At 44.2% G+C, this 27859-nt stretch overlaps 1 protein-coding gene across 1 annotated transcript in view; it reads right to left on the bottom strand.

Moving 5' to 3' along the window:
• Positions 1 to 328: 328 nt before the first annotated feature.
• The window catches only part of LOC140740024 (cyclic AMP-responsive element-binding protein 3-like protein 3), a 51856-nt gene continuing 24325 nt past the window's right edge, over positions 329 to 27859 (bottom strand). The window contains exons 4-10 of the mRNA XM_073068816.1: positions 25723 to 25829; positions 23563 to 23670; positions 18452 to 18558; positions 17255 to 17323; positions 15450 to 15534; positions 11451 to 11547; positions 329 to 5743 (exon numbers count right to left, since the gene is read on the bottom strand). Coding sequence (XP_072924917.1) covers positions 5394 to 5743; positions 11451 to 11547; positions 15450 to 15534; positions 17255 to 17323; positions 18452 to 18558; positions 23563 to 23670; positions 25723 to 25829 — 923 coding nt within the window. The 3' untranslated portion in view covers positions 329 to 5393. The remainder of the gene's footprint in view (positions 5744 to 11450; positions 11548 to 15449; positions 15535 to 17254; positions 17324 to 18451; positions 18559 to 23562; positions 23671 to 25722; positions 25830 to 27859) is intronic.

Raw genomic sequence — 27859 nt, 5'->3', positions numbered from 1 at the left:
AATCAGATTATCGAATTATCAGATTATATGGCCCTATTGATTGGTGGAGCAGACTAAAGGGGCAGAGTAGCCTCCTCCTGTTGCCAGTCATATATTGGTGTGTTTATTCATTGTTCCCTAGGTTTCTTGGAAGTCCGGGACTGAATCTGAAGGTTTAACAATTCATGTCTCATTCCTCCAATCACTGTGCCTTAAGTAACAGTTGCTGACAACCAGTCGATATTCAGAAGGACTGAGCAAGGCTTCGAGTGACCTCTGCTTGGTAAAAAGCATTGAATCCTGTTGCTTATAAAGGTATAAATAACTTTGTCATTTTGACAAAGAAAGAGGAGATTTAAAGTGGTTTATTCTGATTGTTAACAAAAATCCAGAAGATCTGAAGTAATTGATAATTCAGTAATTCTTTTACAACTAGTACTGACAAAAATAATTTTTCCCATCAAATCATACCTTATCACATTTTATAAAATAACTTTATCATCGCTCATACAATGAATTACTGTAAAATGCAAAGAAATCATTTTGTACTCAGAACAAACTGACACAAAGTCATTAGAGCGTGTCTGTCTTGGCAGTGCTAGTTATGGGAATAACTTTGGGCAGTAGAAGTCCCTGATCTTGTTGATCACCTGAACATATAATAAAACATCAATTTATAACTGAAAGGATTGTCTTAGTACCTTGTTGGAGTTCTAGCATGCATTGGGAGTTCAAGTAATTGGGCCATAGATTCTTCAGAACATGTGATGGAAGTCAGAGCAGCCACTAAAGTAATGTCCTGCATGCTTCATGAATAAGGGAAGCTAATGAAACCGCAGATGAGTTGGGAGAAGTTCTGCAGCCCCTCACCAAGGAGATGTGCCCATTATAACCCCTTCTGACAAAATGAACGAGCAGAGAATAGACCAAAGGAAAAAGAGCAGCCAGGAGCCAAGCCTGAGGTGTGTTCCTCGCAAGGGAGGAGACAAAGATCCATGGGTGGGAGATGGGCACTTGATCAGGAGAGTGGAGAGAAGCCTGTCAAAGTTGTTAGATGGGAGGGGGTCAAACTCAAATCAATGTTAAAGAGATTTGAATTCATTAAATAAGAGTCTGAAGTTTGAGCATGTTTGATTAATAGAGTAAATGATTAAAGAAGGCCTGCCTGTGTCCGTGCTGCTGATGCATATCCATGAACTAATCCTATCACCCAGCACTCAGCCTTCTGTTCCATGGCACGTCGAATGCTCAAGTATATACTGCACTTCTTCAACATTATGAGAGTACTTGCCTGCACCTGTCAACACGTGTTGGGTGAAAACTTTCTTCAGCAAAAGCCCTCTGATTTCCTTGCCCCTTATCTTAAGCTGCAAGCCATGTGGACAGACACCTCTGCTAAGGCCAACTGCTTCTCACTGTCTACCCAACCTGGACCCCTACCTCGGTCAGATCCCTTCTGTCATTATTACTCTAAAGAAAGCAAGCGCTGCCTTTCTGGGCTCCGTCATCGTCCACAATCCAGCCCAGGCAACATCCCAGTGAATCGCACATGAATCCCTTCCAGTGCCATTGTGTCTTCCCTCCAACATGGCCACCAGAACTGCACAATATTCCAACTGTGCTCTCATCAATGTTTTATTGAGTTGTAACATGACCTCCCTGCTCTTATATTCACTGCCCTGGTTAAGGAAGGCAGGCATCCCAAATCTGCCTTCTCCACGTTATTCAGCTATAGAGCGGATTCAGGGATCGTTATGTGTGTCATTGGGGTGATAGAGTCACAAGACCTTTGGTCCATCAAGTTCAGTCTAAACATCAAATGCCCATTCACCTCTCCACTTATTCTCGCCTCATTCCCACCTACTCCCCCCAATTCCTCCATTATCCTATCAACCAATGGATCTTTAGGATGTGGGAAGAAACCAGAGCACTGAGAGAAACTCCACATAGTCACAGGAGGAACAGGCAAACTCCACACAGTCACAGGAGGAACAGGCAAACTCCACACAGTCACAGGAGGAACACGTAAACTCCACACAGTCACAGGACAAACATGTAAACTCCACACAGTCACAGGAGGAACAGGCAAACTCCACACAGTCACAGGACAAACACGTAAACTCCACACAGTCACAGGAGGAACAGGCAAACTCCACACAGTCACAGGAGGAACACGTAAACTCCACACAGTCACAGGACAAACACGTAAACTCCACACAGTCACAGGAGGAACAGGCAAACTCCACACAGTCACAGGACAAACACGTAAACTCCACACAGTCACAGGAGGAACAGGCAAACTCCACACGGTCACAGGAGGAACAGGCAATCTCCACAAAGTCACAGGAGGAACAGGCAAACTCCACACGGTCACAGGAGGAACAGGCAAACTCCACACAGTCACAGGAAGAACACATAAACTCCACACAGTCGCAGGAGGAACATGTAAACTCCACACAGTCGCAGGACAAACACATAAACTCCACACAGTCACAGGAGGAACAGGCAAACTCCACACAGTCACAGGAGGAACATGTAAACTCCACACAGTCACAGGAGGAACACGTAAACTCCACACAGTCACAGGACAAACACATAAACTCCACACAGTCACAGGACAGACATGTAAACTCCACACAGTCACAGGAGGAACAAGTAAACTCCACACAGTCACAGGAGGAACAGGCAAACTCCACACAGTCACAGGAGGAACACGTAAACTCCACACAGTCACAGGACAAACATATAAACTCCACACAGTCACAGGAGGAACACATAAACTCCACACAGTCACAGGAGGAACACGTAAACTCCACACAGTCACAGGACAAACACATAAACTCCACACTGTCACAGGAGGAACACATAAACTCCACACAGTCACAGGAGGAACACGCAAACTCCACACAGTCACAGGAGGAACATGCAAACTCCACACAGTCGCAGGAGGAAGACGTAAACTCCACACGGTCAACACCTGAGCTCAGGACAGAACCCAGGATGCTGGAGCAATTAGACAATAACTGCCCTCACAGTTCACCAAGGTGCCTATGTCGATCAGTACTTCTTAAGATCCACCATTCATTGACTGGTCCTTAGTCTAATTAGTCATCCCAAAGTAATCATATCATCCAGGATTAAATCCCATCTGCCTATCTTGCTGTAACAATGTGGCTCTGTGGCCTGTGACTGCTCTCCTCACTGTCAACAATGCCAACTTTTGTATCATCTGTGATTTACCCATCCTAAGTCCTATGTTCACATCCAGATTATTAATGGATAGACTTTAACAATCTGGATATGAATGTAGGAAAGATACCAACACCAGCCATCACATTAATCACAGGTTTCCAAATGAAAAAAAACAACTCACAACCCCAACACACTCTGCTTTCTATAAGTAGGCCAAGTTAGGACTCAGCTTGTGAATTTGTCATGTATGTGGACAAATAGGACTAATGTAGATCGGGACAGTATGGACATGTTGGGATGTTGTACTGCACTATGATTCCAAGACCAATGCTCTATAACTCATTGTACTTTGTTTGATAAATATCAGTGTTAGAGTGGGGCTGCAATTGGGATGCCTAGTACTGTGCACCAGTGTCCAGTGTACCAGTGCTTGCCCGGAACATAAAGCCTACTGCTCCCCATGGCATGGGCACATCTATCCTTTCTCACTGAGTGTTTGTTAAGTAGCAGCACATGCAGATCAACAAACCTTTTAAGTTTTAAAAGGGCTACTGCACTTGAAACAAGTTGTAAGCACTTTACGCAGAGTGAGGCTCGCTAATGAGGTGTTCCTGGCTTGAGGTGACCACCTTCCAACGGTCAGAGCCCCAACCAATGGAGAGCTTATCATTTTATTCCCACTGATTTTTTTGAACAGAATGAGTGAATGCCTCACTCAGTCGATGGGTCAAGGGCAGTCACTCTCACTCACCTCTGAAATTCAGCATCGCTTCCCTGATTGGACCAGTGGTTTGACTAGCACTGAAACCTCATGTGAAGAGTATTATATTCCAGGTTCTATTCTCTGGTGGGGAGGAAGAGGTTAATGTTTTTTACAAAAATCCATGAATACGTTTTTAAAGAACTGTGGGATTTTAATGATTTGTATTCAATCTGATTACTGTATGAAAAGCTTTTTAAAATGCTCAACATCACCCATTTAAGTAACAATTAAAGCCAAGCGCAAGAATAGGAATAGGCCAGAAGTGGTAAACGGTGGCAGGGTACAGGAGAGAGGGGAAAATGGTGAGGCGTGGCTGGATGGTGGCCAAGGAATTTAGTGGAGGGAGGTGAGTTAAGAGTATAGGAAAGCGGAGGTGGAGGTGAAGTCAGGATAGATAGGAAGGTTGGGATGGATGGGGAGGAGGGCTGCATGGGAAAATGGAGAATGGGCTGAGGGCGGACAGGACAATGGACATGGATGGGGTGCGATGTCAAGGTAGATGGAGGTTGGTAATGAATGGGGAGAAGGGGATGGATGAGTCGTGGAAGTGGGGGAGAGAATAAAGATTATGAAAGGGGAGTATGGTGAGGGGGAGTGATAAATGGTGAGGCAACTGGGTCGTGAGCAGGAGTGAAGTCCAGAGTTAATTGTCCTTGTACCATGGCCAGAAAAGTCATTCAGGAGAAAGAGATCATTATAAGCAACCTCCACAATTTACTTGCCATTTTCCATATCAGAGGCAGCCCACCTGCTTACGTAGTGACTGAGCCACTTGTGCTGCAGGCAGCGACGGTGCAGGGGACAGCCACCAGAGAAGGGGAGAAACAGGTATCAGTGCTGGGGAGGAATCGAAGTGACTGAGCTGTGCGAGAGCTCAGTCTTATATGTCAGAAAGGAGAGTGAGAGGGATCAATCGCAAATGCAACCCGTCAGGAAGAACCTTGCTGTCCTAACACAGCTGATCCCGTCCCTATGTCAAGAAAGAGTGGAAACAAGGTGACCAAAATCACACAATGGTCCCTGCAGACAAGGTGCTTTCAGCTCCACTGAGCTCTAGCTTTGAGAAGTTCAGACAATATAATGACTGAGCCATTTGTGCTGCAGGCAGCAAAGATGTAAGGGACAGTCCTTCTTCATCCAACAGCCACCAAAGAAGAGGTCAGACAAGATACGAAGCAAAGTTTGCCACAGCAATATAATTAAGATTAGCATTTACTTCTTAAAAAATTTAAATATACAAATTGTAGTCATATAAAACCAAAATATGGAAGATCAATATATATATTTGGACTGCAAAATGGTCAATTTGGAAACGTGAGGCCGTTTCTAATGTGGTGGGAAATCTGGTAGAATATACTCTGACAGAAAGATATGAATCTCACTGGTATGTTCAAAACCCATTCAGCCAAATTTAAATGTCAATTAATAAGACAGAGACCATTCTGAAATTCAGAAACCATTACATTTCATCGCCATGGTCAGGGGTCAGTCCAGAAGAGCTAATTTCAGTCCAGACGGAATGGCTGTGTCCTGTCGTGTGGTGGTCAGGGTCAAGCTCTTCCAGGAGTATGACATCCTCGGAAGTTGTGCCATTCCTTAGCGAAGCGTCTGCTCGGTCGGTGGCAAAGCTGTGAATGATCCCAGTGAGCTCTTCACCACTCTCAGTTTGGTCCTGCATGCTGACACTGCCAATGCTCTCCAAGGTCAGCTGTTCACCCCAGTCCTGCTTCTTCTCCGCTGAAGTGCAGGGATTTGCCAACATCTGATGTACACGGGCTGACTCCACATTGTGCAGAGACCTCGAGAATACTACAGAGAAAATACATATTTTGGTTACCAACGTCTACAGGAAGAAATAAGCCAAAGAAAAACAGGGCAGATTTTCATTCATGTGGCTTTTCTTAATGGTCTAAAATGATTTATCAATCATCGGGGTCTCTCTTCCCACCATCACAGACATTTACACTACACGCTGCATCTGCAAAGCAAACAGCATTATGAAGGACCCCATGCACCCCTCATACAATCTCTTCTCCCTCCTGCCATCTAGGAAAAGGCACCAAAACATTCGGACTCTCACGACCAGACTATGTAACAGTTTCTTCCCCCAAGCTATCAGACTCCTCAATACCCAGAGCCTAGACTGACACCTTACTGCCCTATTGTCCTGTTTATTATTTATTGCAATGCCTGCACTGTTTTGTGCACTTTATGCAGTCCTGGGTAGATCTGTAGTCTAGTGTAGTTGTTTTTTTTTCTCTGTGTTGTTTTTTTACATAGTTCAGTCTAGTTTTTGCACTGTGTCATGTAACACCATGGTCCTGAAAAACATTGTCTCATTTTTTCTATGTACTGTACCAGCAGTTATAGTCAAAATGACAATAAAAGTGACTTGACCTCATTAAGTGTAGTCACAATGCAGATAAAATGAGGGTTAGTTAGCTGCAGCAAGCTCTCACAACAGGCAATCTCCAGTTTCAAAACCAACACAGATCCATAGAGTACAGAACTAAAACAGGCCCTTTAACCTGCGACATCCATGCCAGACAAAATGGTGACTGTAGCATAAGATGGTGTCAGCTTGGAATATGCAATACTTTGAAAATGGACTTATTGCACATTCTTGAGATGAAATACTGGTGAAGAATGCCATTTTGTGCTCTCTCCCTCTCTCTCTGAGAGAGAGAATCAGAGAGAGAGAGACAGTGATACAGAGACAGAGAGACAGAGAGAATTGTAGATAGTTAGATAGAGCTCTTATAGATAGCGGGGTCAAGGGATATGGGGAGAGGGCAAGAACGGGGTACTGATTGTGTATGATCAGCCATGATCACAGTGAATGGCGGTGCTGGCTAGAAGGGCCAAATGGCCTACTCCTGCACCTACTGTCTATTGTCTATTGTCTATTGTATGAATCAGTTCATTGATAAGTATTACTTCGTTCTTTTCTTTATGGTATTAAGTGTTCTTCTTCCTTTCTGTATTTTAATGTTTTTATAACTTTAATAAAGTAATTTTTTAAAACCTTTAACACACGTATAGTTACTATCCATGCACCTCCTTTGTTTATGGATACCTTCTGTTGTTGAATCAGGAAGAACGAAATCTCAAAATATGTTTGCTACATCTACAATAACCACATTGGTTCATATCCTTCCTTACCTCGCCTACGTAAGTCCCTGTCTAAATGCTTCTCAGGTGTGCAGGTTTCTGATTCTATCGTCTCTTCTGGTAGCAAGTTCCAGACATCAGCTGCTGTCTGTATAAAAACTAAGACCTCAGATCCCATTTATAACTCCTTCCTCTCACCTTAAATCTCTTCCCTCTTATTATTGATACCCCTACCAGGAGAAAAAAGATTTTTACTTCCTTTCCTGTCTGCCTCCACAATGATATACACTGCATTAGGTCACACCTTGGGCTCGGTCACTTGGGAAAACAAGCCCCGACAGTCCGGTCTCAAGTTCTCCAGACAACATCCTGATTAAACTCTTCTAGTGTTGAGTGGCATTTACTCGCCCCAAATAGAGGGAACGTTCAACCTAATAGACATCGATGGCCTGTTGGACACTTTCCTTCAAGCGAGAAATTTATGGTGAGCTCAGGACCTGGGGCAGGTCCAGGGCATTCATTGTCTGGATACTAATGACAGGGGAGCCTGGAGAGAGGGAAGATGCTTTGAGATTGGGCTAAGTCTGGAAAATGGACAAACTGTAGGCTCAAGATGGCCTTGGGATCAGAACTCAATATGTTTTTACCCAAAGATAATGGTTTGGTAGGGCAGGAAATGGAGGAGATGAGATGCAAGGTCAATACATGGGGCATTGTTTCATGAGGCTGTGGGAGGAGAGTGGAATCCTGCGGAGAGCAAGTAGATTAAAACAAAATTAAAAGGGACCTACTATACCAAGCTCCCAGAGCTAGATTGAGGCAGTTCCAAGAAGTCCCAGCACAGAGAACAGTAAAAATCATGACTGTAGAGCTGTTCCTCAGAATAATGTGGCCCAGATCCCAGGGAAAGACTCTGATTCAGATTCATTGATTTGTACATTGAAACATACAGAGAGATGCACCATTTACATTAAGCAACCAGTAACCTACACAACCTGAGGTTGTGCTGGGGACAGCCCGAAGGAGCCGCCATAGATTTCACTGCCAACATAGCATGCCTGAAGAACCCTTCTGGGAGTAGAGACTCCAGTGGGAATCTCCTCACTGACACGAAAGCTGTCAGAAAATGTCCAGGTGAATTTCCAGAAAGAAACGCCAAAAGCTCACTCAAGATGCAAATGTAGCATATAGACACAAACACGGAATAAAACTGTGCCACATTTCCAAACCTAATGGCCAAACCATTTTTGATATATCACCAGGCTATCAATACATCATGGGCACATCCTTCCACATCTTCAGGAGGTTCTGCCTCAAGAAGGCAACATCCATCAAGGGTTCCTACCATCCAGGCCATGCCATCTTCTTGCATTTACCAATGGGTAGGAGGTACAGAAGCCTGCTGTCCCTTATGGCTGGTTTTAAGAACAGCTGCTTCCCTTAAACCATTCAGTTCTTGAACCAAACAGCAAAACCCTAATCACTAAAGTTTAGTAATACTTTGACCACTTTAATTACTTTAAACTCATCCTCACCGCAGAAATCCACACCAGGCTTACTTCCCTCACAGGAAAATAGCCACTCACAGGAGACCTTGCCCACGCCCAGGATTACGGCTGCACAGGTGGAAGGTCAACTGAGGAAGATCTGTACCAGCAAGGCGGCTGGACCGGATGGAGTTTCCCCACGATTACTGAGGGCCTGTGCGACTGAGCTGGGAGAACCACTACAGCGCATCTTCAACATGAGCCTGGAGCAGAGAAGAGTACCCAGACAGTGGAAAACATCCTGTATTGTCCCGGTACCGAAGAAACCACAACCAAAGGAGTTGAACGACTTCAGACCTGTTGCCTTGACGTCGCACGTGATGAAGACCATGGAGCGGCTGATAATACAGAATCTGAGGCCACAAACCAGGCACGCCCAGGATCCTCTTCAGTTTGCGTATAAGGAGAAGGTGGGAGTGGAGGATGCTATCACGTATTTGCTGCACAAATCACTCTCTCACCTAGATGGGGTCAGTTGTGCTGTGAGGATTACATTCCTTGACTTCTCTAGTGCCTTTAACACCATCCAGCCCAAGATCTTAAGGCACAAACTAACGGAGATGGGAGTAGACTCTCACATGGTGGATTGGATAGTGGACTACTTGACAGATAGACCTCAGTATGTGCGGTTGGGAGACTGTAGGTCTGACACGGTGGTCAGCAGCACAGGAGCGCCGCAGGGAACCGTACTCTCTCCGGTCCTGTTCACCCTGTACACAACAGACTTCCAATATAACTCGGAGTCCTGCCATGTGCAGAAGTTCGCTGATGACACGGCCATAGTGGGGTGTGTCAGGAATGGACAGGAGGAGGAGTATAGGAAACTGATACAGGACTTTGTGATATGGTGCAACTCAAACTACCTGCGTCTCAATATCACCAAGACCAAGGAGATGGTGGTGGACTTTAGGAGATCTAGGCCTCATATGGAGCCAGTGATCATTAATGGAGAATGTGTGGAGCAGGTTAAGACCTACAAGTATCTGGGAGTACAGTTAGACGAGAAGCTAGATTGGACTGCCAACACAGATGCCTTGTGCAGGAAGGCACAGAGTCGACTGTACTTCCTTAGAAGGTTGGCGTCATTCAATGTCTGTAGTGAGATGCTGAAGATGTTCTATAGGTCAGTTGTGGAGAGCGCCCTCTTCTTTGTGGTGGCGTGTTGGGGAGGAAGCATTAAGAAGAGGGACGCCTCACGTCTTAATAAGCTGGTAAGGAAGGCGGGCTCTGTCGTGGGCAAAGGACTGGAGAGTTTAACATTGGTAGCTGAGCGAAGGGCGCTGAGTAGGCTACGGTCAATTATGGATAACTCTGAACATCCTCTACATAGCACCATCCAGAGACAGAGAAGCAGTTTCAGCGACAGATTACTATCGATGCAATGCTCCTCAGACAGGATGAAGAGGTCAATACTCCCCAATGCCATTAGGCTTTATAATTCTACCGCCAGGACTTAAGAACTTTTTAAAAGCTATTATTAATGCTTTTTGAGATAGTGATTTAGATGCATATCTTATTTTTTACTGAGTTAAGTATTGTATGTAATTAGTTTTGCTACAACAAGTGTATGGGACATTGGAAAAAAGTTGAATTTCCCCATGGGGATGAATAAAGTATCTATCTATCTATCTATCTATCTATCTAAAATGGACTTGTATTAATTGTGTTCCTTCATGTAAAGATTGTGTAGAATTTATGATTCATTTTTTCTTGCAAAAACTGCTTAAATGATACTACGTTCCTCTGATGCACCCATTCACCCATGTACATGACAGTAAACTCAACTGTAACTTTGATTACCATCCTGTTCTCATTAAAATAGTGTCAGAGGAAGTTTGGTGCCCACCTTAGGAACAGATGAAACCTTAATTTGAAGTACCTAATTCAAAAGACAACACCTGTCACAGTGGAGCAGTCCCTCAATGCTTACCCTTCAATACCAGCCTTGATTTTAATGCTCAGATTTTTGATGTGAGGACAATACCATTCTATCAGAGATGTAGATGCTACTAACACCCAGATGACTGGTAATTAAGGATCAGCAGAGAACAGATTTCATTGATGCCCTAATGTGCAATGATACAGCAAGGATTCAAGCAAACCTTTTTGTCACATTCTCTACCTCCAATTCACTGGAGAATATCCAGAAAGTCAGAAAATTCAGAAAAAGAGGGTGGACCACACTTTTCCATCAAATTAACCCTTCAACCAAGCTTTTGGAAATCTGCCCCAATATCTCATTTGGTTTAATCAAGTTTTGTCTATGAGGCACCTCCTGGTTAAAGGCATTATCTATATCCACACTACCAATAACCTTACAAAGGCTAGGGACAAATGAGTTTGCAGACAAAGTCTCTCAACAACATCTGCAGAATCATTTGTGTTTAAGATTCTCCTGAGGGGCTTGTTTTAACATCTGCACAAAATCTGCCTCAGCCATTCCCTGTGCCAGGTGTAATGTCAGCTTTTGATGGTGGCCAAAATTAACCTGCATTGATTTCAGTTTCCTAAAGGCAGGTGAAGTAAAAATTGGTTCTCCAGTTTCAGCTCTTCGTGGAACAAGGAAAAGAACAGTCATCACCTTGTTGTTCCTGAATATGAAATCTTTCTTTCCCAAATATGTATCTTTCCTTGTGATGGGTTTCTCATGCTCAAATTATTGTCCTTCCTCCCCTTAAAGTTTTCACATCACTGGCTCAGTCAGAGAGATGAATTAGATTGAGAGAGATTCAACAGAAACGTTTGTTTTGTTAATCCAAATTCCAGCATTTCCAGTCTATTGTGCCTCTGCCAATGTGTAGTGTTGGAGTATTAGTCAAAACAGCCAGCGTTACCTTAGTCTGGGTCCTGTTACTAACCTCGTATGGGAGTGTAGTCGCCTTCATTTGCACCTTGACTGGAGCTGAATGAGGTAAAGCTGGGGAAAATGATCAGACTGAAGGACAACACCAGCACCTGGAGAGAAAAGGCCAGAACTGACACCACAGCACTCCTAAAGAAATACACAAAACACTGGAGCAACTCAGCACCCATGGAGAGAAATGGACAGTTGCTGTTTCAGGTCGTGAGCCATCACCTGGACTTTGGACTTACCTTCCATCTTTGAACCACATGTTCTCCGGACTCTGTCAATGAGCCCCTTTTCCTCTCTGCCTTTGTCAAGTCATTCACCCCTTCAGTTTTGGCAGATGAACTGAAGTTCAGATGTTTCATTCTGACACTGCCTTTGTAGTGAACACTCAGCTCACTACAAGTGACATCCCTTTAATAATCCATCTCCTCATGAAGACAGGGTTATTCACCCTGTTGGCGAAAATTCTGGGGATTACATTGCATAAACCAGTGCTCCCAACAACCACACACAGTTGTGCTGATCTGCCTGGAGGGTCAAATCTCTGACAAACTGCAAATGTGGCAGAACCAAGACTTGTTTAGCCACATACTCAAACTTTAGCAACGATGGAGTTAGGCAGGAAGCTGAAAAGCAGGACCTCTAGGGTAGCAATCTCAGGATTGCTGCTTGTGCCACATGCTAGTGAGTGCAAGAATAGCATGATCAGACGTATTAATGTGTTGCTGAGAGACTAGGGGGTAGGGCTTCAGACTCCTGGATCATTGGGGCCTCTTCTGGGGGAGGTACGACCTGTACAAAAAGGATGGGTTACACCTGAACCCAAAGGGGTTCAATATCCTAGCAGGCACATTTAATAGAGATGTTAGGGAGGGTTTAAACTAATTTGGCAGGGGGATGAGAACCAGAGTGATAGGGCTGAGGAAGGGGGAAACAGAAATAAATCAAAGATAGCGTGCAACAGAGATTATAGAAAGGACAGGCAGGAGATGAGGCTTAATCACAGCCAGTGGCATGAGTTACAGGGCAATAGAGGCATGGTGCAGTTAAAACAGAAAACGACAAATACAGGACTGAAAGTGCTATATTTGAATGCATACAGCATAAAGAATAAAACAGATGATCTTGAAATTCAGCTACAGATTGGCAAATATGATGTTTTGGCCATCTCTGAAACTTGGCTAAAGGATGGCTGCATTGGCAGCTGAACATCCAAGGATATACAGTGTATCAGAAAGATAGTTTAGTGACAGAGGGGGTGGTGTGTCTCTGTGTATAAGAAATAATACTAAATCATTAGAAAGTGATAACATAGGATTGGAAGGTGTAGAGTCTCTATCGGTTTAGTTAAGAAATGGCAAGGGAAAAAGGACCCTAAGGGCAGTTGTATACAGGCCTCCAAACAGCAGCCAGGAGACAGAAAAAGTGTGTCAGAAAGGCAATGTCATGATAATTATTGGGGATTTTAAAATAAAAGTGGATTGGGAAAATCAGGTCAGTACTGGACCTCAAGAGAAAGAATTTGTAGAATATCTAAGAGATGGCTTTTTAGAACAGCTTGTTGTTGAGCCCACTAGGGGATCAGCTGTGCTGGATTGGGTGTTGTGCAATAATCCGGAGGTGATAAGAGAGCTTAAGGTTAAGGAACCCTTAGGGAACAGTGATCACAATATGATCGAGTTCACATTGAAATTTGAGAAGGAAAAAATAAAAACCAATGTGTCAGTATTTCAGTGGAATAAAGGAAATTACAATGGCATGAGAGGGGAACTGGCCAAAGTTGACCGGAAAGGGACACTAGCAGGAAGAACAGCAGAGCAGCAATGGCTGGAGTTACTGCGAAAAATGAGAGAAGTGCAAGACATATATTCCAAATAAGAAGAAATTTTCAAATGGAAGAAGGACACTACAGTGGCTGACAAGTGAAGTCAGAGCCAAAGTAAAAGCAAAAGAGAGGGCATACAAGCAAGCCAGAGCTAGTGGGAAGATAGAAGATTGGGAAGCTTTTAAAAACTTGCAGAAGGAAACTAAGAAGGTCATTAGGAAGGAAAAGATGAATTATGAAAGGAAGCTGGCGACTAATATCAAAGAAGACACTAAAAGCTTTTTTAAGTATATAAAGGATAAAAGAGAGTTGAAGGTAGATATAGGAACAACACAAATGATGCTGGAGATATTGTAATGAGAGATGGCAGAGGAACTGAATGCGTATTTTGCATCAGTCTTCACAGTGGAAGACGTCTACAGTATACCGGACATTCAAGAGTGTCAGGGAAGTGAAGTCTGTGCAGTGAAAATTACAACTGAGAAGGTGTTTAGGAAGCTTAATGGTCTGAGGGTGGATAAATCTCCTGGACCTGATGGAATGCACCCTTGGGTTCTGAAGGAAGTAGCTGGAGAGATTGCGAAGGCATTAACAATGATCTTTCAAGAATTGATAGATTCTGGCATTGTATGGGATTACTGGAAAATTGCAAATATTGCTTCACTATTTAAGAAGGTTGGGAGGCAGCAGAAAGGAAACTATAGACCTGTTAGCCTGACATCAGTGGTTGGAAAGTTGTAGGAGTCGATTGTTAGGGATGAGATTACGGAGTACCTGGAGGCACATGACAAGATAAGCCAAAGCCAGCATGGTTTCCTGAAAGGAAAATCCTGCCTGACAAACCTACTGCAATTCTTTGAGGAAATTACAAGCAGGGTAGACAAAGGAGATGCAGTAGACGTGGTGTACTTGGATTTTCAGAATGCCTTTGACAAGGAGCCACACATGAGGCTGCTTAGCAAGATAAGAGCCCATGGAATTACAGGGAGGTTACTAGTGTGGGTGGAACATTGGCTGGTCGGCAGAAAACAGAGAGTGGGAATAAAGGGATCCTATTCTGGCTGGCTGCCGGCTACCAATGGAATTCCACAGGATCCATGTTGGGACCGCTGTTTTTTACGATGTATGTCAATTATTTGAACTACAGTATTAATGGATTTGTGGCTAAATTTGCCAATGATACAAAGATAGGTGGAAGAGCAGGTAGTGTTGAGGAAACAGAGATCCTGTAGAGAGGCTTAGATAGTTTAGGGGAATGAGCAAAGAAGTGGCAAATGAAATACAATGTTGGAAAGCGTATAGTCATGCACTTTGGTGGAAGAAATAAACGGGCAGACTATTCTTTAGATGTGGAGAGAATTCAAAATGCAGAGATGCAAAAGGACTTGGGAGTCCTTGTGCAAGATACCCTAAAGGTTAACCTCCAGGTTGAGTCAGGAGTGAAGAAGGTGAATGCAATGTTGGCATTCATTTCTAGAGGTATAGAATATAAGAGCAGAGATGTGATGTTGAAGCTGTATAAGGTACTCATGAGACCACATTTAGAGTATTGTGTGCAGTATTGGGCTCCTTATTTTAGAAAGGATATACTAACATTGGAGAGGGTTCAGAGAAGATTCACGAGAATTATTCCAGGATTGAAAGGGTTAATATATGAGGCCCGTCTGGCAGCTTTTGGGCTATATTCCCTGGAATTCAGGAGAATGATGTCATAGAAACATTCCAAATGTTAAAAGGCCTGAACAGATTAGATATGGCAAAGTTATTTCCCATGATAGGGGATTCTAGGACAAAAGGGCACGATTTCAGAATTGAAGGGTGTCCATTTAGGTTTTTGATTAGCCGGGGCATCAAAGGGTATGGGGAGAAGGCAGGGGAGTGGGGATGACTGGAAGAATTGGATCAGCCCATGATTGAATGGTGGAGCAGACTCGATGGGCTGAATGGCCTGCTTCTGCTCCTATATTTTATGGTCTTATGGTCTTAACTCAGCAGATCAGGCTCACTTCTCATTCATTCCACCGCAGTCAGAGGAACTGAATATTGGAGAAAAGCTCTAATAGGTGCCCAATGCACTTCCTCCTTCTTCACCACCGTCTTGTTTTAACACTCTCTGCTGTCACACATTTCACGTGCAGATGCTGTGCAAATGCGACTCTTGAGATCATCTGACCCACTTACCATAACACAGGTGCTCGGCTGTGCCATCTTGCCTGTCGATTGCATGACCAGGGCTTGGAGTTTTCTCAGCTGTTGCAGCAGTGTTCTGTTGGAAGGAAGCTGTGTTTGAAATATCTCCAGATTTTAGTGCATGCAGTTTCTTTAACAGATGACAAATGCTTCAGACTTCCAGGAACCCATAGAGTCAGACCAGAGCAGCAGCAGCACTGACGGTACTGCTCAAGGGCAATGATTCACCTGTACATCCACAGACCCCCAACCCACCCCTCCCTGAGTCTTCGATACCTCCTGGGTCAAAGGCACAATATAGTTATTCAATTATTTCTATTTTTATTGAATTAGCTGCTGTGATCTGCCCTCTTATTTTTATTCACAATTTTATCCAGAGATACAAACCTCCCAATTTTCCACAATATTTTTGTGGCCTTCATTAGTGAAAATCAGGTTTTTACTAAAGCTGATTCTGAGGGACTTTGGGAATGTTTAACACAGCAACGAGGTCGGTATTTATGGTCATAACTAGGGCAAGAGAGAAACAGGGGTGTGTTTATAATGGGGTGACAATCTGATGGGGCATTAAACAGTGTTGTCCTCAATTTGATCACTCCACACACTCCCTCAAAACCTCTGCACCTGAAACCCTTCCCGACAGCCCCACAGGAGTCCTCTTGCCAAAAGGACCACAGCAGTTTAAGCTTGCGACCCACTCAGGATAGTTAGAGAAATACAGTAAATGTCTGCTTTGCCAGTAATCCCTGTATCCAGAAAAATGAACAACATAATCCACTCTATTGCACTGGTTCACGACTCCAGTTTTCCACAGGATTCTATGCCATTTATCCTGTCTCATTATACAATACAAAATCTAAAATCTTGCATCCTAGTTGGTTTAAAAATATATTTTAATAGGTTCTATAAGCTCAAATTCCAAAGTACTTCTCCCAATTTGATTTGACCAATTTAGATAAAGATTATTGTGGTGCCTTTGCAGTGTGATTCCTAATCTCTCTTGATTAATACTCCCTCCAGTTGTACACCTTCTGTTATCTCCATCCTCCATGAGTTCTGCCTTCATAAAATATCTACTTGTGCATCCATAATATTCCCTGGCCTATCCTCTGCTGAAATCTTCATCGGCAGCTCTCCTGGCTGGACCCATTCTGGAAGTAAAGTTCATTCAAAACTCTACTCCTCTTCCCCTATCGGGCACCAAGTTCCATTCTCACATGACGCGTAGCTGGGTTCACACACACGGGCTCATCCATCCCCTAACCTCCAAATTAAAATCTCACCCTTCTGTTTGAATCCCTGACTGTTCTCATACCTCACTTAGCTCTCTACAGTCCTTGCCTGTATGTTGTGAATTCAGTATTGCTACCCACTACTCTCCACTGGAAACTAAGTTTCATAGTGTATAGTTCTCTCCCTAAACCTCCACTGCCTTGAGGCTTGCCTTATCCTTTCAGATTCCCCTGTTAACCCACAAAATAGGCCAGGCTTCTGGCCAAGCCCCCAACTCTCTCTATAGCTTCTCAAACACGTCTGTCTGTTGGTACCCCTGTGGAGTCTTCCTGTGCTTATAAAGTTGTCGTTGTTTTACTTGGTACGTAATGTTAATAGTGAGAGGAAATAAGTTTCAGCAAAGGTCATTAACGTTGGAAGACACTAATCTTATCAGTGACAGGAGGGTACCAGAGGGATACAGCAAAATGATAGTCTAGTCCCAGCCACATACAGCAAGACCCTGTGGTTACAGGGACTCGTGTTAGCTGTGTAAACTACGTTCAGCAGAGATGACCACTCACATGTTCTGCTTCTCCAGGTGCATGACCTTCCTCTGCAGCTCGTGGTTTTGGGTTGTGCAGGCAGCCATCCTGAAGCGAAAGAGAAACTCATTGGTTCTGATATAGGTCTCCTTGGTCAGGTACAGAGCTGGGGCTGGCCTGGGGCACTTAGTATTGGATCAGATGCAGAGCGTGGCATGAACACTTAGCATTCCGAGTGTCCTGGATCAGAACACACCTGCTGAGAGGGTTCTAGTCCTCCCCACCCCTTAAACCATTCTCCTTGCACACCTGCCCTAAACGTGTTCTGTGGCTTGGTGGCCTTTCTCCGTCTGATAACAGTCCTCTGAAGGGCCTTAGTTTTACTGCATGAATTGTCATTATATACATTTAAAATGGTGCTTTTATAGTGGAGCAACACACACAAAATGCTGGAGGAACTCAACAGGCCAGGCAGCCTCTATGGAAAGAAGTATGGTCTATGTTTCAGCCCAGAATGACAACTGTTCTCTTTTCTATAGATGCTGTCTGGCCTGTTGAGTTCCTCCAGCATTGTGTGTATGTGTTGCTGGATTTCCAGCATCTGCAGATATTATCTTGTTTGTGATTTTTATAGCAGATCTGATTCCACACCGCAGCCTCTCAACCAAGATCCAGAGCCAAATTTTATTTACTTGATCCCCAATCTTTCCCTACCCACCCCCCAAGCCCCTCCTGAGGATTTCAGATGAAGGGATGATTGTTCTTGCCACCTCTTGTACCGAAGGCACAGAGATGGACTCCAGAATTCCCACCATCGAGAAGGCTGAGATCCGCCAATCAGCACAAAGCATGCTGCTAGTCGGGCTCAGGGCCGGCGTAGCTGATGTGTTTGGGCAGTACAGGGATACGTCAGGTAGATTTGTTGCCTCACAGCTGCAGCAACCCAGACCATGACTGCTGTCTGTGTGGAGTTTGCACATTCTCACTGTGAACCGTGTGGATTCTGTCCACTTGCTCCAGTTCAGACGCCCAGCACCACATTACATGGCATGCAAGCTTCATTGGCCACTGCAGCACCAGGTATGGGTGTGAGTGGTGGAAACTGGAGGGATTTGTAGAAGCTTGGACAGGAAAGGGATTGGTGTGGGATAAGTCTAAACAATGCTTGGTGCTAGTACAGGCTAAGTGGGCTGAAGGGCCCATTTCTATGCTGGATGACTCCAGGTCATCCCTTACCTGTTTTCTAGGCCATCAATGTACTCCTTTTTCTTCTTGCGGCTCTCTTGGGCAGACTGTTTATTCCGAATCTTCCTCCTAATCTTCTTCAAAATCCGTTCTTCTTGCTGGCATTGGGAAGAAAACTCATCAATCTGCCGAAGTTCAAGACGGTTGTAGAGAAAGGGGACTTGAAGGGGAAGGTGTGAGAGAGAGATGGGGAGAAGGAGGGAGAGGTGGGGAAAGTAAAAGAAAGGGATGCAAGACGGGAAGTAAAAGGGTAAATTTTGGAGGGCAGATCTGTGGGAAAGAGCTGGAAGTAGAGATTGAGAGTGGGAAAGGAAAACAGCTCCAAGTATCTGAAGTAGAAAGTTGGCAAACCAGATAGGGCACAGTAAAGCAGGGAGATTCTCGCATACTTTGTTTTGCTTAATTATTTTCATTTATTTATGTATTATTCATTATGTATTTTATATAATTTTATTATTTTTCATTTATAAATTGTATTATTTGATGTGTTCTTCATCTACTATCATAAGGTTTATGTTTTAATAAATATGTGCATATTGCATATATGAAATATATAAAAATAGTAATTATTATATGGTATTAATTTATAAATTAATTAATTTAATTAATGAAAAACCTTAATCACTGCTTGCCATCTTTTAACCATGATTCAGGTGCCAGTTGAATGCAGCAGCTGAATCAGAGTCTGTGTGAAAGAGAGGCAATAATAGGCATTGGACCATTGGAAAATAATACTGAAGAGGTAGTAATGAGGAACAAAGACACTGAATAAGTATTCTGTGTCAACTTTCACTGTGAAAGACACCAGCAGCATGCCAAAAAATTCAAAAGAGTCAGGAGGCAGAAGGCTCTAATACTAAGGAGAAGGTGCATGGGAACTTGAAAGTTTGAAGGTGGGTAAGTCACCTGGACAAGATTGATTACATCCCAGTTATGAAAGAGGTAACTGAAGAGATTGTGGAAGAGATTCTTTCAAGTATCACTAGACTCTGAAATCATTCCGGGGTCTAAAATATCACAAATGACACTCCATTCTTTAAGAAGTAATGGGAGACAAAAGACAGGACATTGTAGGCCAGTTAGCCCGACTTCAGTGGTTGGGAAGATGTTAGAGTCCATTATTAAGAATGAGGTTTCAAGGTACTTGGAAGCACATGACAAAATAGACTGAAGTCAGCATGGTTTCCTTCAGTGGAAATCTTGGCTGACAAATCTTTTGGAATTCTTTGATAAAGTAACTTGCAGGTTAGACACAGAAGAGTCAGTGCGTGTTGTTTACTTGGATTATCAGAAAGCCTTTGACAAGGTGAGGCTGCTAAACAAGATAAGAGCCATGGGATTACAGGAAAGACACCAGTCATGGATAGAGGTTTGGCTAACTGGCAGGTGACAAAGAGTGGGAATATAGGGAGCCTTTTCTGGTTGACTGCCAGTAACTAGTAGTGTTCCACAGAGCTATGTGTTGGTTCTGTTACTTTGGATGTTGGAATTAATAGCTTTATGAACAAGTTTGAGGACAATAGGAAGATAAGTGCAGGGGAAGGTAGCGTTGAGGAAACAGGGAGTCCACAGAAGGACTTGGACATATTAGGAGAATGGGCAAAGAAGTGTTGGAAAGTGTATAGTCATGCAATCTGACAATGAATAAAGGCATAAAGTAGTTTCTAACTGGGGAGTGATTCAGAAATAGGAGATGTGAAGGGATTTCAGAGACTTTGCACAAGATTCCCTAAAGGTTAACTTGCAAGTTGAGTAGGTGGTAAGGAAGGCAAATGGAATGTTGGCATTCATTTTGAGAGGACTAGAATATAAAAGCAAGGATGAAATGCTGAGGCTTTATGAGCATTGGTCAGACCATTTGATGTATTGTGATCAGTTTTGGGCTCCATATCAAAGGAAAGACATTCTGGTATTAGAGAGGATCCAGAGGAGATTCACAAGAATAATTCCAGGGATGAAAGTGTTGACATGAAGAGTGTTGAAGGCGCTGGGCCTGTACTCCCTGGAGTTTGGAATAATAAGGGAGGATTTCATTGAAACCTACTGAATATTAAAAAGCCTAAATAGGGTGAACATAAAGGGGATGTTACGTATACAGGTGGGAGTCTAGGATCAGAGGGCACAGACTCAGAATAAAAAGACATCCCTTTAGAACAGAAATGAGGAGGAATTTCTTTAGCCAGAGGGTAGTGAATCAGTGGAATTCTTTGCCACAGATGGCTGTGGAGGCAGGAGGAATGGCTTCAGATTTTGGATGATTGGGATATCTTCCAGGGAAGGTCGGACCCATACAGAAGGCATGGCTTGCACCTGAACTGGAGGAGGACTAATATCTGAGCAGGAAGGTTTGCTAGTACTGCACGGGCTGGAGGTGGGGGTTTAAGCCAGGGTTGCAGAGGGAAGGAAACTAGAGCACCAGAGCACAAAGTGTAGAGACAGATGTTGTTAAGCCTACATACAAAGTTAGAAGTTGAAAAGTTGAGCATGGAGCGACTAATGTTCTGAGTTGTGTATATTTCAGTGCAAGGAGGATTGTAGGAAAGGTGGATGAGCTTAGGGCATGGCTCAGTACCTGGAATTATGTAGCCATTGGTGAGATTTGGTTGCTGGAGAGGTAAGACTGGGAGCTCGATATTCCAGGGTTTTGTTGTTTTAGAATGGAAGGGATTAAAGCGAGAGGGGTGGCATTACTAGTCCGGGAAAATGTCACAGCAGTGCTCAGACAGGAAAGCTCACCTGAGGCTGAATGTGTGGAATTAAGGTATAAGAAAGGGATGACAACATTATTGGGACAACACACATTCGTCAGGACGAGGGGTCTTGGCCCAAAACATCGACAGTGCTTCTCCCTATAGATGCTGCCTGGCCTGCTGTGTTCCACCAGCACTTTGTGTGTGTTGTTTGAATTTCCAGCATCTGCAGATTTCCTCATGTTTGCACAACATTATTGGGGTTTTGTTATAGACCAGCCAATAGCCAGTGGGATTTAGAGGAACAAATTTGTAGAGAGATCGCAAAATGTTGCAAGAAACATAAGGATCTGCTAGTAGGTGATTTTAAGTTTCCACATATTGACTGGCACTCTCATACTGTAAAAGGGCAAGATGGGATAGCGTTTATCAAAAGTGTTCAAGAAGCTTTCCTAATCAGCACATAGAGGTCCCTGTGTGCTAAAGAGAGTGTGATACTGGATCTCCTATTAGGCAATGAGACAGGGCAGATGACATAAGTTGTGTAAGGGAACACTGCATCTAATGATCACAATGCCATTAGTTTCAAGATAATTAAGGAGAAGGATAGGTCTGGTCCTCGGATGAGGTTTTCAATTAGAGAAAGGCTGATTTTGATGGTATCGGAAAGAATCTGGCAAGTGTCTATTGGGATAGGTTGTTTTCTGGCAAAGATGTACTTGGGAAAAATTGAAAGGTGAATATTTGAGAGTACAGAGTTTGTATGTTCCTGACAGGATAAAAGACAAGGATAACAGGTTTAGGAAACTTTGGTTTTAGAGAGATATTGAAGTAAGAAAAAGAAGGAGGTCCTAGTAGGTATAGGCAAGAAGGAGCAAATGCAGTGCTTGAGGAGTATAAGAAATGCAAGTGAACACTTGAAAAGAAAACCTGGAGGGCTAAAAGAAGACATGAAGTTGCTCTAGCAAACAAGGTGGAGGAAAATCCAAAGGGCTTCCACAGATATTTTAAGAGCAAAACGTCTCTGAAGATCTATCCTAGGCCTAACATATTGATACAATTACAAAAAAGGCAAGACAGCTGCTGTATTTCATTAAGAGTTTGAGGAGACTGGTGTGTCACCAAAGACAGTCGCAAATATCTACTGATGTGCCCTGGAGAGCAGTCTTATTGGTTGCATCACCATCTGGTATGGAGGAGCCACTGCACATAATCGAAAAAGCTGCAGAAAGTTGTAAACTCTGCCAACTCCATCACTAACTTCCCCACCATCAAGGACACCTTCAAAAGGCGATGCTTCAAAAGGCCACCATCCATCATTAAGGACCCCCAAAACTCAGGACATGTCCTCTTCTCATTGCAACCATCAAGCAGAAGGTTAGGAACCTGAAGACATACCCTCAACATTTCAGAACAGATTCTTCCCTCTGCCATCAGATGTCTGAATGGACAATGAACCCATGAACACTAACAGGAGAAAATCTGCAGGTGCTGGAAATCCCAGCGACACACACAAGATGCTGGAGGAACTCAGCAGGCCAGGCAGCATCTATGGACAAGAGTACAGTCGACATTTTGGGCCGACACCCTTCATCATGAACACTTCCTCAGTACTTTATCACTCTCTTTTTGTGCAACTAATGGGCTGAAGGCCCTGTTTCTGTGCTGTAGTGTTCATGACTCTGTGACTTTATGATCAGTAAGGACATCAGAGATTATGGAGAGAAAGCAGGAGAAAGGGGTTGAGAGGGAAATTCAATCAGCCATGATCAAATGGTGGAGCAGACTCAATGGGCTGAATGGCCTGATTTTAGTCTAATATTTTATGAATATTCTATGTCTGGTATCACCTAGAAACTGGATGCAACCTGGATGCTCAGTGCTGGCACAAGAATAGAACCCTCTAAAAATAACACTTGAGGAATTGATGAAAGAGCAGTGGGGGAGCTTACACTGGAAGGGAGAGCTTACACTGGAAGGGGGTTGCACTGGAAGGGAGGGGTTGCACTGGAAGGGAGGGTTTACACTGGAAGAGAGGGTTTACACTGCAAAAGAGGGTTTACACTGGAAAAGAGGGGCTACAGTGGAAAAGAGGGATTACACTGGAAGGGAGAGTTTACACCGGAAGGGAAAGTTTACACTGGAAGGCAGGGTTTACACTGGAAGGGAGAGTTTACACTGGAAGGCAGGGTTTACACTGGAAGGGAAAGTTTACACTGGAAGGCAGGGTTTACACTGGAAGGGAGGTTTTACACTGAAAGGGAGGTTTTACACTGGAAGGGAGGTTTTACACTGGAAGGGAGGATATGGTTTTCAGATCACTAGCTATGCACAGATCCCATCTGATTCATTCCTGGTGGAATGGTCCCACCTTGCTTCCGCCCAGTCAGCCACTGTGAGATTCTGACATACCTTAGTCAACGGCAGCTGCGATGGAAGTGTGATGCCTTCTTTCAACAGCAGCTTCTTCTCATCCTCGTTGAGCACCAGCTCCCGGGCATGGTGCGGCTGTGGTTGGTACTGCCCAGGGGAGAAAACAGGGCAAAGTGAGAGAGGACACAAATACCTGGAAAGAAGGTTCACCGTCATGAGAAGGCACAGGCTGGGTCTGACTTGCTTTCCTTGCAGTGGAGGAGGCCGAGGAGAGACTTGACTGAGGGTCATAGATAGTGCAGAGATAAAGGAACTTCCCCTCACCCCATAGCAGTGGTGTCTAAAACCAGAGGGCATAACTTTAAGCTAAGATTCAAGACTCAACATTGTTTATTGTCATTCTTCAGAAGACAAGTGTAAAGGAGAATTAAATAATTGTTACTCTGAATCCCGTGCAGTACATATAAAAACACAATATACAACAGAACACAATAAATATAAATGCATAAGATTAGCTTATATAACAAGACTGTCTGCATAGACATAAAGTGAGGGTGGGTAGTGGAGTATCTGTACATAAGGTGACTATGACAGGAAATGACCTACAGATTTAGAGTGGACCTAAGCAGGAATGTTTTCACCCAGTGGGTAGAATGCCCTGACGAAGGGCTGGTGGGTAAAGGTATCTAAGCAGGAATGTTTTCACCCAGTGGATAGAATGCCCTGACGAAGGGCTGGTGGGTAAAGGTATCTAAGCAGGAATGTTTTCACCCAGTGGATAGAATGCCCTGACGAAGGGCTGGTGGATGTAGAGAGTCTCACAACACTTACGAAGCATCTGGCCAAGCATTTGATTCATCGAGGCTGAGCGGGCGACAGACCAGCTGCTGGTAAATGGGACTGAGAGAGAGCAGATGTCAGCAAGGACATGGTGTACCAAAGCGCCTGTCTCTCTGTTGTATTTCTCCATGACTCTATATTCCCTGAGGTGAGGTCTCAAGACTTGCTGCAGTAAAGAAAAGGTTCATTCATATACGTAACACCTTTCATGGTCCCAGGACATCTCAGATTCCCTTACAGCCAGTGCTGATGCTTCTGAGCTCTGCTCAGAATTGACTGTATAAAGTCACAAACATAAAAGATTCTCCAGATGCTGGAAAACTTGAACAACACACACAAAATGCTGGAGCAGTTTAGTAAGTCAGAAAGCACCTCTGGAGGGGAATAAACAGTCAATATTTTAGGCTGAGGCCCAATTCCCACAAAAAGTTCTCCCAAGAATCAATGATGTATTGGTCAGATAATCTGTTTCATGCTGGACTGCAGACTATGTTCTAGGCAGGACAGGGAAAGTTCTCCTGCACTTCTTCAACAGGGACTTTTATATATCCACTGGGATTGGTAAGTTGAGCCTTAGTTTAATTACTCCTCTGACAGGTGGACCTGATGTGACAGCATTCCCTCAGTGTCCCACCAAGACGTCAGCCTGAAACATCTGCTCAGGTCTCTGAACTGAACCCACAAACTTGTAAGTTAGGGTGATAATATCACTTGTACTGTCTCCTTCTAAGGTCTCTAACAAGAGAGTATCACATTCAGCAAATGTCAATTAGGATGTAATGCTCTCTGCATCAAGTAGTACTATTGTTACACAGCATTTTAAATGAGAGCACGTAATAAGTCTGTACATAGGAAGTATTTAACAGTGGATCGATTAAGAAACTGGCTGATTCATACCGGATAGGATTTGTGGTAAACTATGTGTATACCTGTCTGGACATGCCCCTCTGCTGACTGCTCCTGTGGCTCCTCCCACAGACCCCTGTATAAAAGCGATTGGGGCACTGCTCCTCCCTCAGTCTCCAAGATGTCGTGCTCCCTTTTGCTGCTAATAAAAGCCTATTGTTCACCTCCCATCTCCGAGAGTTATTGATGGTGCATCAGGATTGCAGTTGAATTTTGAGAGAAGTTTGGGTACTTGTAGCTGCAGCTTAAAAGGGGGAGCATGCTGAAAGTGACCACACTAATTTGATGCAAAATTGGTTCCACAACCATATACCACTCACTCTGATCATGCTAAAATCAAACCCCAAAATTAATTTTGCACTCAAACTTTTCTTAAAATGTATACAGATTTTCCACCATCTTCAGAGTATTCATTCAAAGCAACTTGTTCACACAGGGTAGCCACGGACTCACCTTTTCCGACACTTTGGAGAGAAGTAGGTCCTTGACAGTGAGTGCGATGAAACTGTTGGGAGCAGTCGGTGCTGGCATATCCTCAAGGAGTTCAGTGTTCCAGTCACCTGACAGAATAAACAAAGCGTTTACCATGGGGCTTCAGTATCAGCTGGGGACGTGAAATTCACATTGCAAATACAGACAACCAAAACCCTGAGAGCTTACACTGGAAGGGAGGGTTTACACTGGAAGGGAGAGCTTACACTGGAAGGGAGGGTTTACTCTGGAAGGGGGAGTTTACACTGGAAGGGAGGGTTTACTCTGGAAGGGGGAATTTACACTGGAAGGGAGGGTTTACTCTGGAAGGGGGAATTTACACTGGAAGGGAGGGTTTACTCTGGAAGGGGGATTTTACACTGGAAGGGGTTTACTCTGGAAGGGGGAGTTTACACTGGAAGGGAAGGTTTACTCTGAAAGGGGGAATTTACACTGGAAGGGAGGGTTTACTCTGGAAGGGGGAGTTTACACTGGAAGGGAGAGCTTACACTGGAAGGGAGGGTTTACTCTGGAGGGGGGAGTTTACACTGGAAGGGAGGGTTTACTCTGGAAGGGGGAATTTAAACTGGAAGGGAGGGTTTACACTAGAAGGGAGAGTTTACACTGGAAGGGAGGGTTTACTCTGGAAGGGGGAGTTTACACTGGAAGGGAGAGCTTACACTGGAAGGGAGGGTTTACTCTGGAAGGGGGAATTTACACTGGAAGGGAGGGTTTACTCTGGAAGGGGGAATTTACACTGGAAGGGAAGGTTTACTCTGGAAGGGGGAGTTTACACTGGAAGGGAAGGTTTACTCTGGAAGGGGGAATTTACACTGGAAGGGAGGGTTTACTCTGGAAGGGGGAGTTTACACTGGAAGGGAGAGCTTACACTGGAAGGGAGGGTTTACTCTGGAGGGGGGAGTTTACACTGGAAGGGAGGGTTTACTCTGGAAGGGGGAATTTACACTGGAAGGGAGGGTTTACACTAGAAGGGAGAGTTTACACTGTAAGGGAGGGTTTACTCTGGAAGGGGGAGTTTACACTGGAAGGGAGAGCTTACACTGGAAGGGAGGGTTTACACTAGAAGAGAGAGCTTACACTGGAAGGGAGGGTTTACTCTGGAAGGGAGAGTTTACACTGGAAGGGAGGGTTTACTCTGGAAGGGGGAGTTTACACTGGAAGGGAGAGCTTACACTGGAAGGGAGGGTTTACACTGGAAGGGAGAGCTTATATTGGAAGGGAGAGCTTACACTGGAAGGGAGGGTTTACACTGGAAGGAAGGTTTTACACTGGAAGGGAGAGCTTACACTGGAAGGGAGGGTTTACACTGGAAGGGAGAGCTTACACTGGAAGGGAGGGTTTACACTGGAAGGAAGGTTTTACACTGGAAGGGAGAGCTTACACTGGAAGGGAGGGTTTACACTAGAAGGGAGAGCTTACACTGGAAGGGAAGGTTTACTCTGGAGGGGGAGTTTACACTGGAAGGGAGGGTTTACACTAGAAGGGAGAGTTTACACTGGAAGGAAGGGTTTACTCTGGAAGGGGGAGTTTACACTGGAAGGGAGGGTTTACACTAGAAGGGAGAGCTTACACTGGAAGGGAGAGCTTACATTGGAAGGGAGGGTTTACTCTGGAAGGGAGGGTTTACACTGGAAGGCAGGGTTTACACTGGAAGGGAGAGTTTAAACTGGAAGGCAGGGTTTACACTGGAAGGGAAAGTTTACACTGGAAGGCAGGGTTTACACTGGAAGGGAGGTTTTACACTGGAAGGGAGAGCTTACACTGGATGGGAGGGTTTACACTGGAAGGGGGAGTTTACACTGGAAGGGAGAGCTTACACTGGAAGGGAGAGCGTACACTGGAATGGAGAGCTTACATTGGAAGGGAGGGTTTACTCTGGAAGGGGGAGTTTACACTGGAAGGCAGGGTTTACACTGGAAGGGAGAGCTTATATTGGAAGGGAGAGCTTACACTGGAAGGGAGGGTTTACTCTGGAAGGGGGAGTTTACACTGGAAGGGAGGGTTTACTCTGGAAGGGGAGTTTACACTGGAAGGCAGGGTTTACACTGGAAGGGAAAGTTTACACTGGAAGGCAGGGTTTACACTGGAAGGGAGGTTT

Source organism: Hemitrygon akajei, chromosome 16 (genome assembly GCF_048418815.1).
Source record: "Hemitrygon akajei chromosome 16, sHemAka1.3, whole genome shotgun sequence".
In the NCBI taxonomy this organism is placed as follows: domain Eukaryota; kingdom Metazoa; phylum Chordata; class Chondrichthyes; order Myliobatiformes; family Dasyatidae; genus Hemitrygon; species Hemitrygon akajei.
The sequence above is the reverse complement of the archived record's forward strand: the minus strand, read 5'-3'. Positions and strand labels throughout refer to the sequence as shown.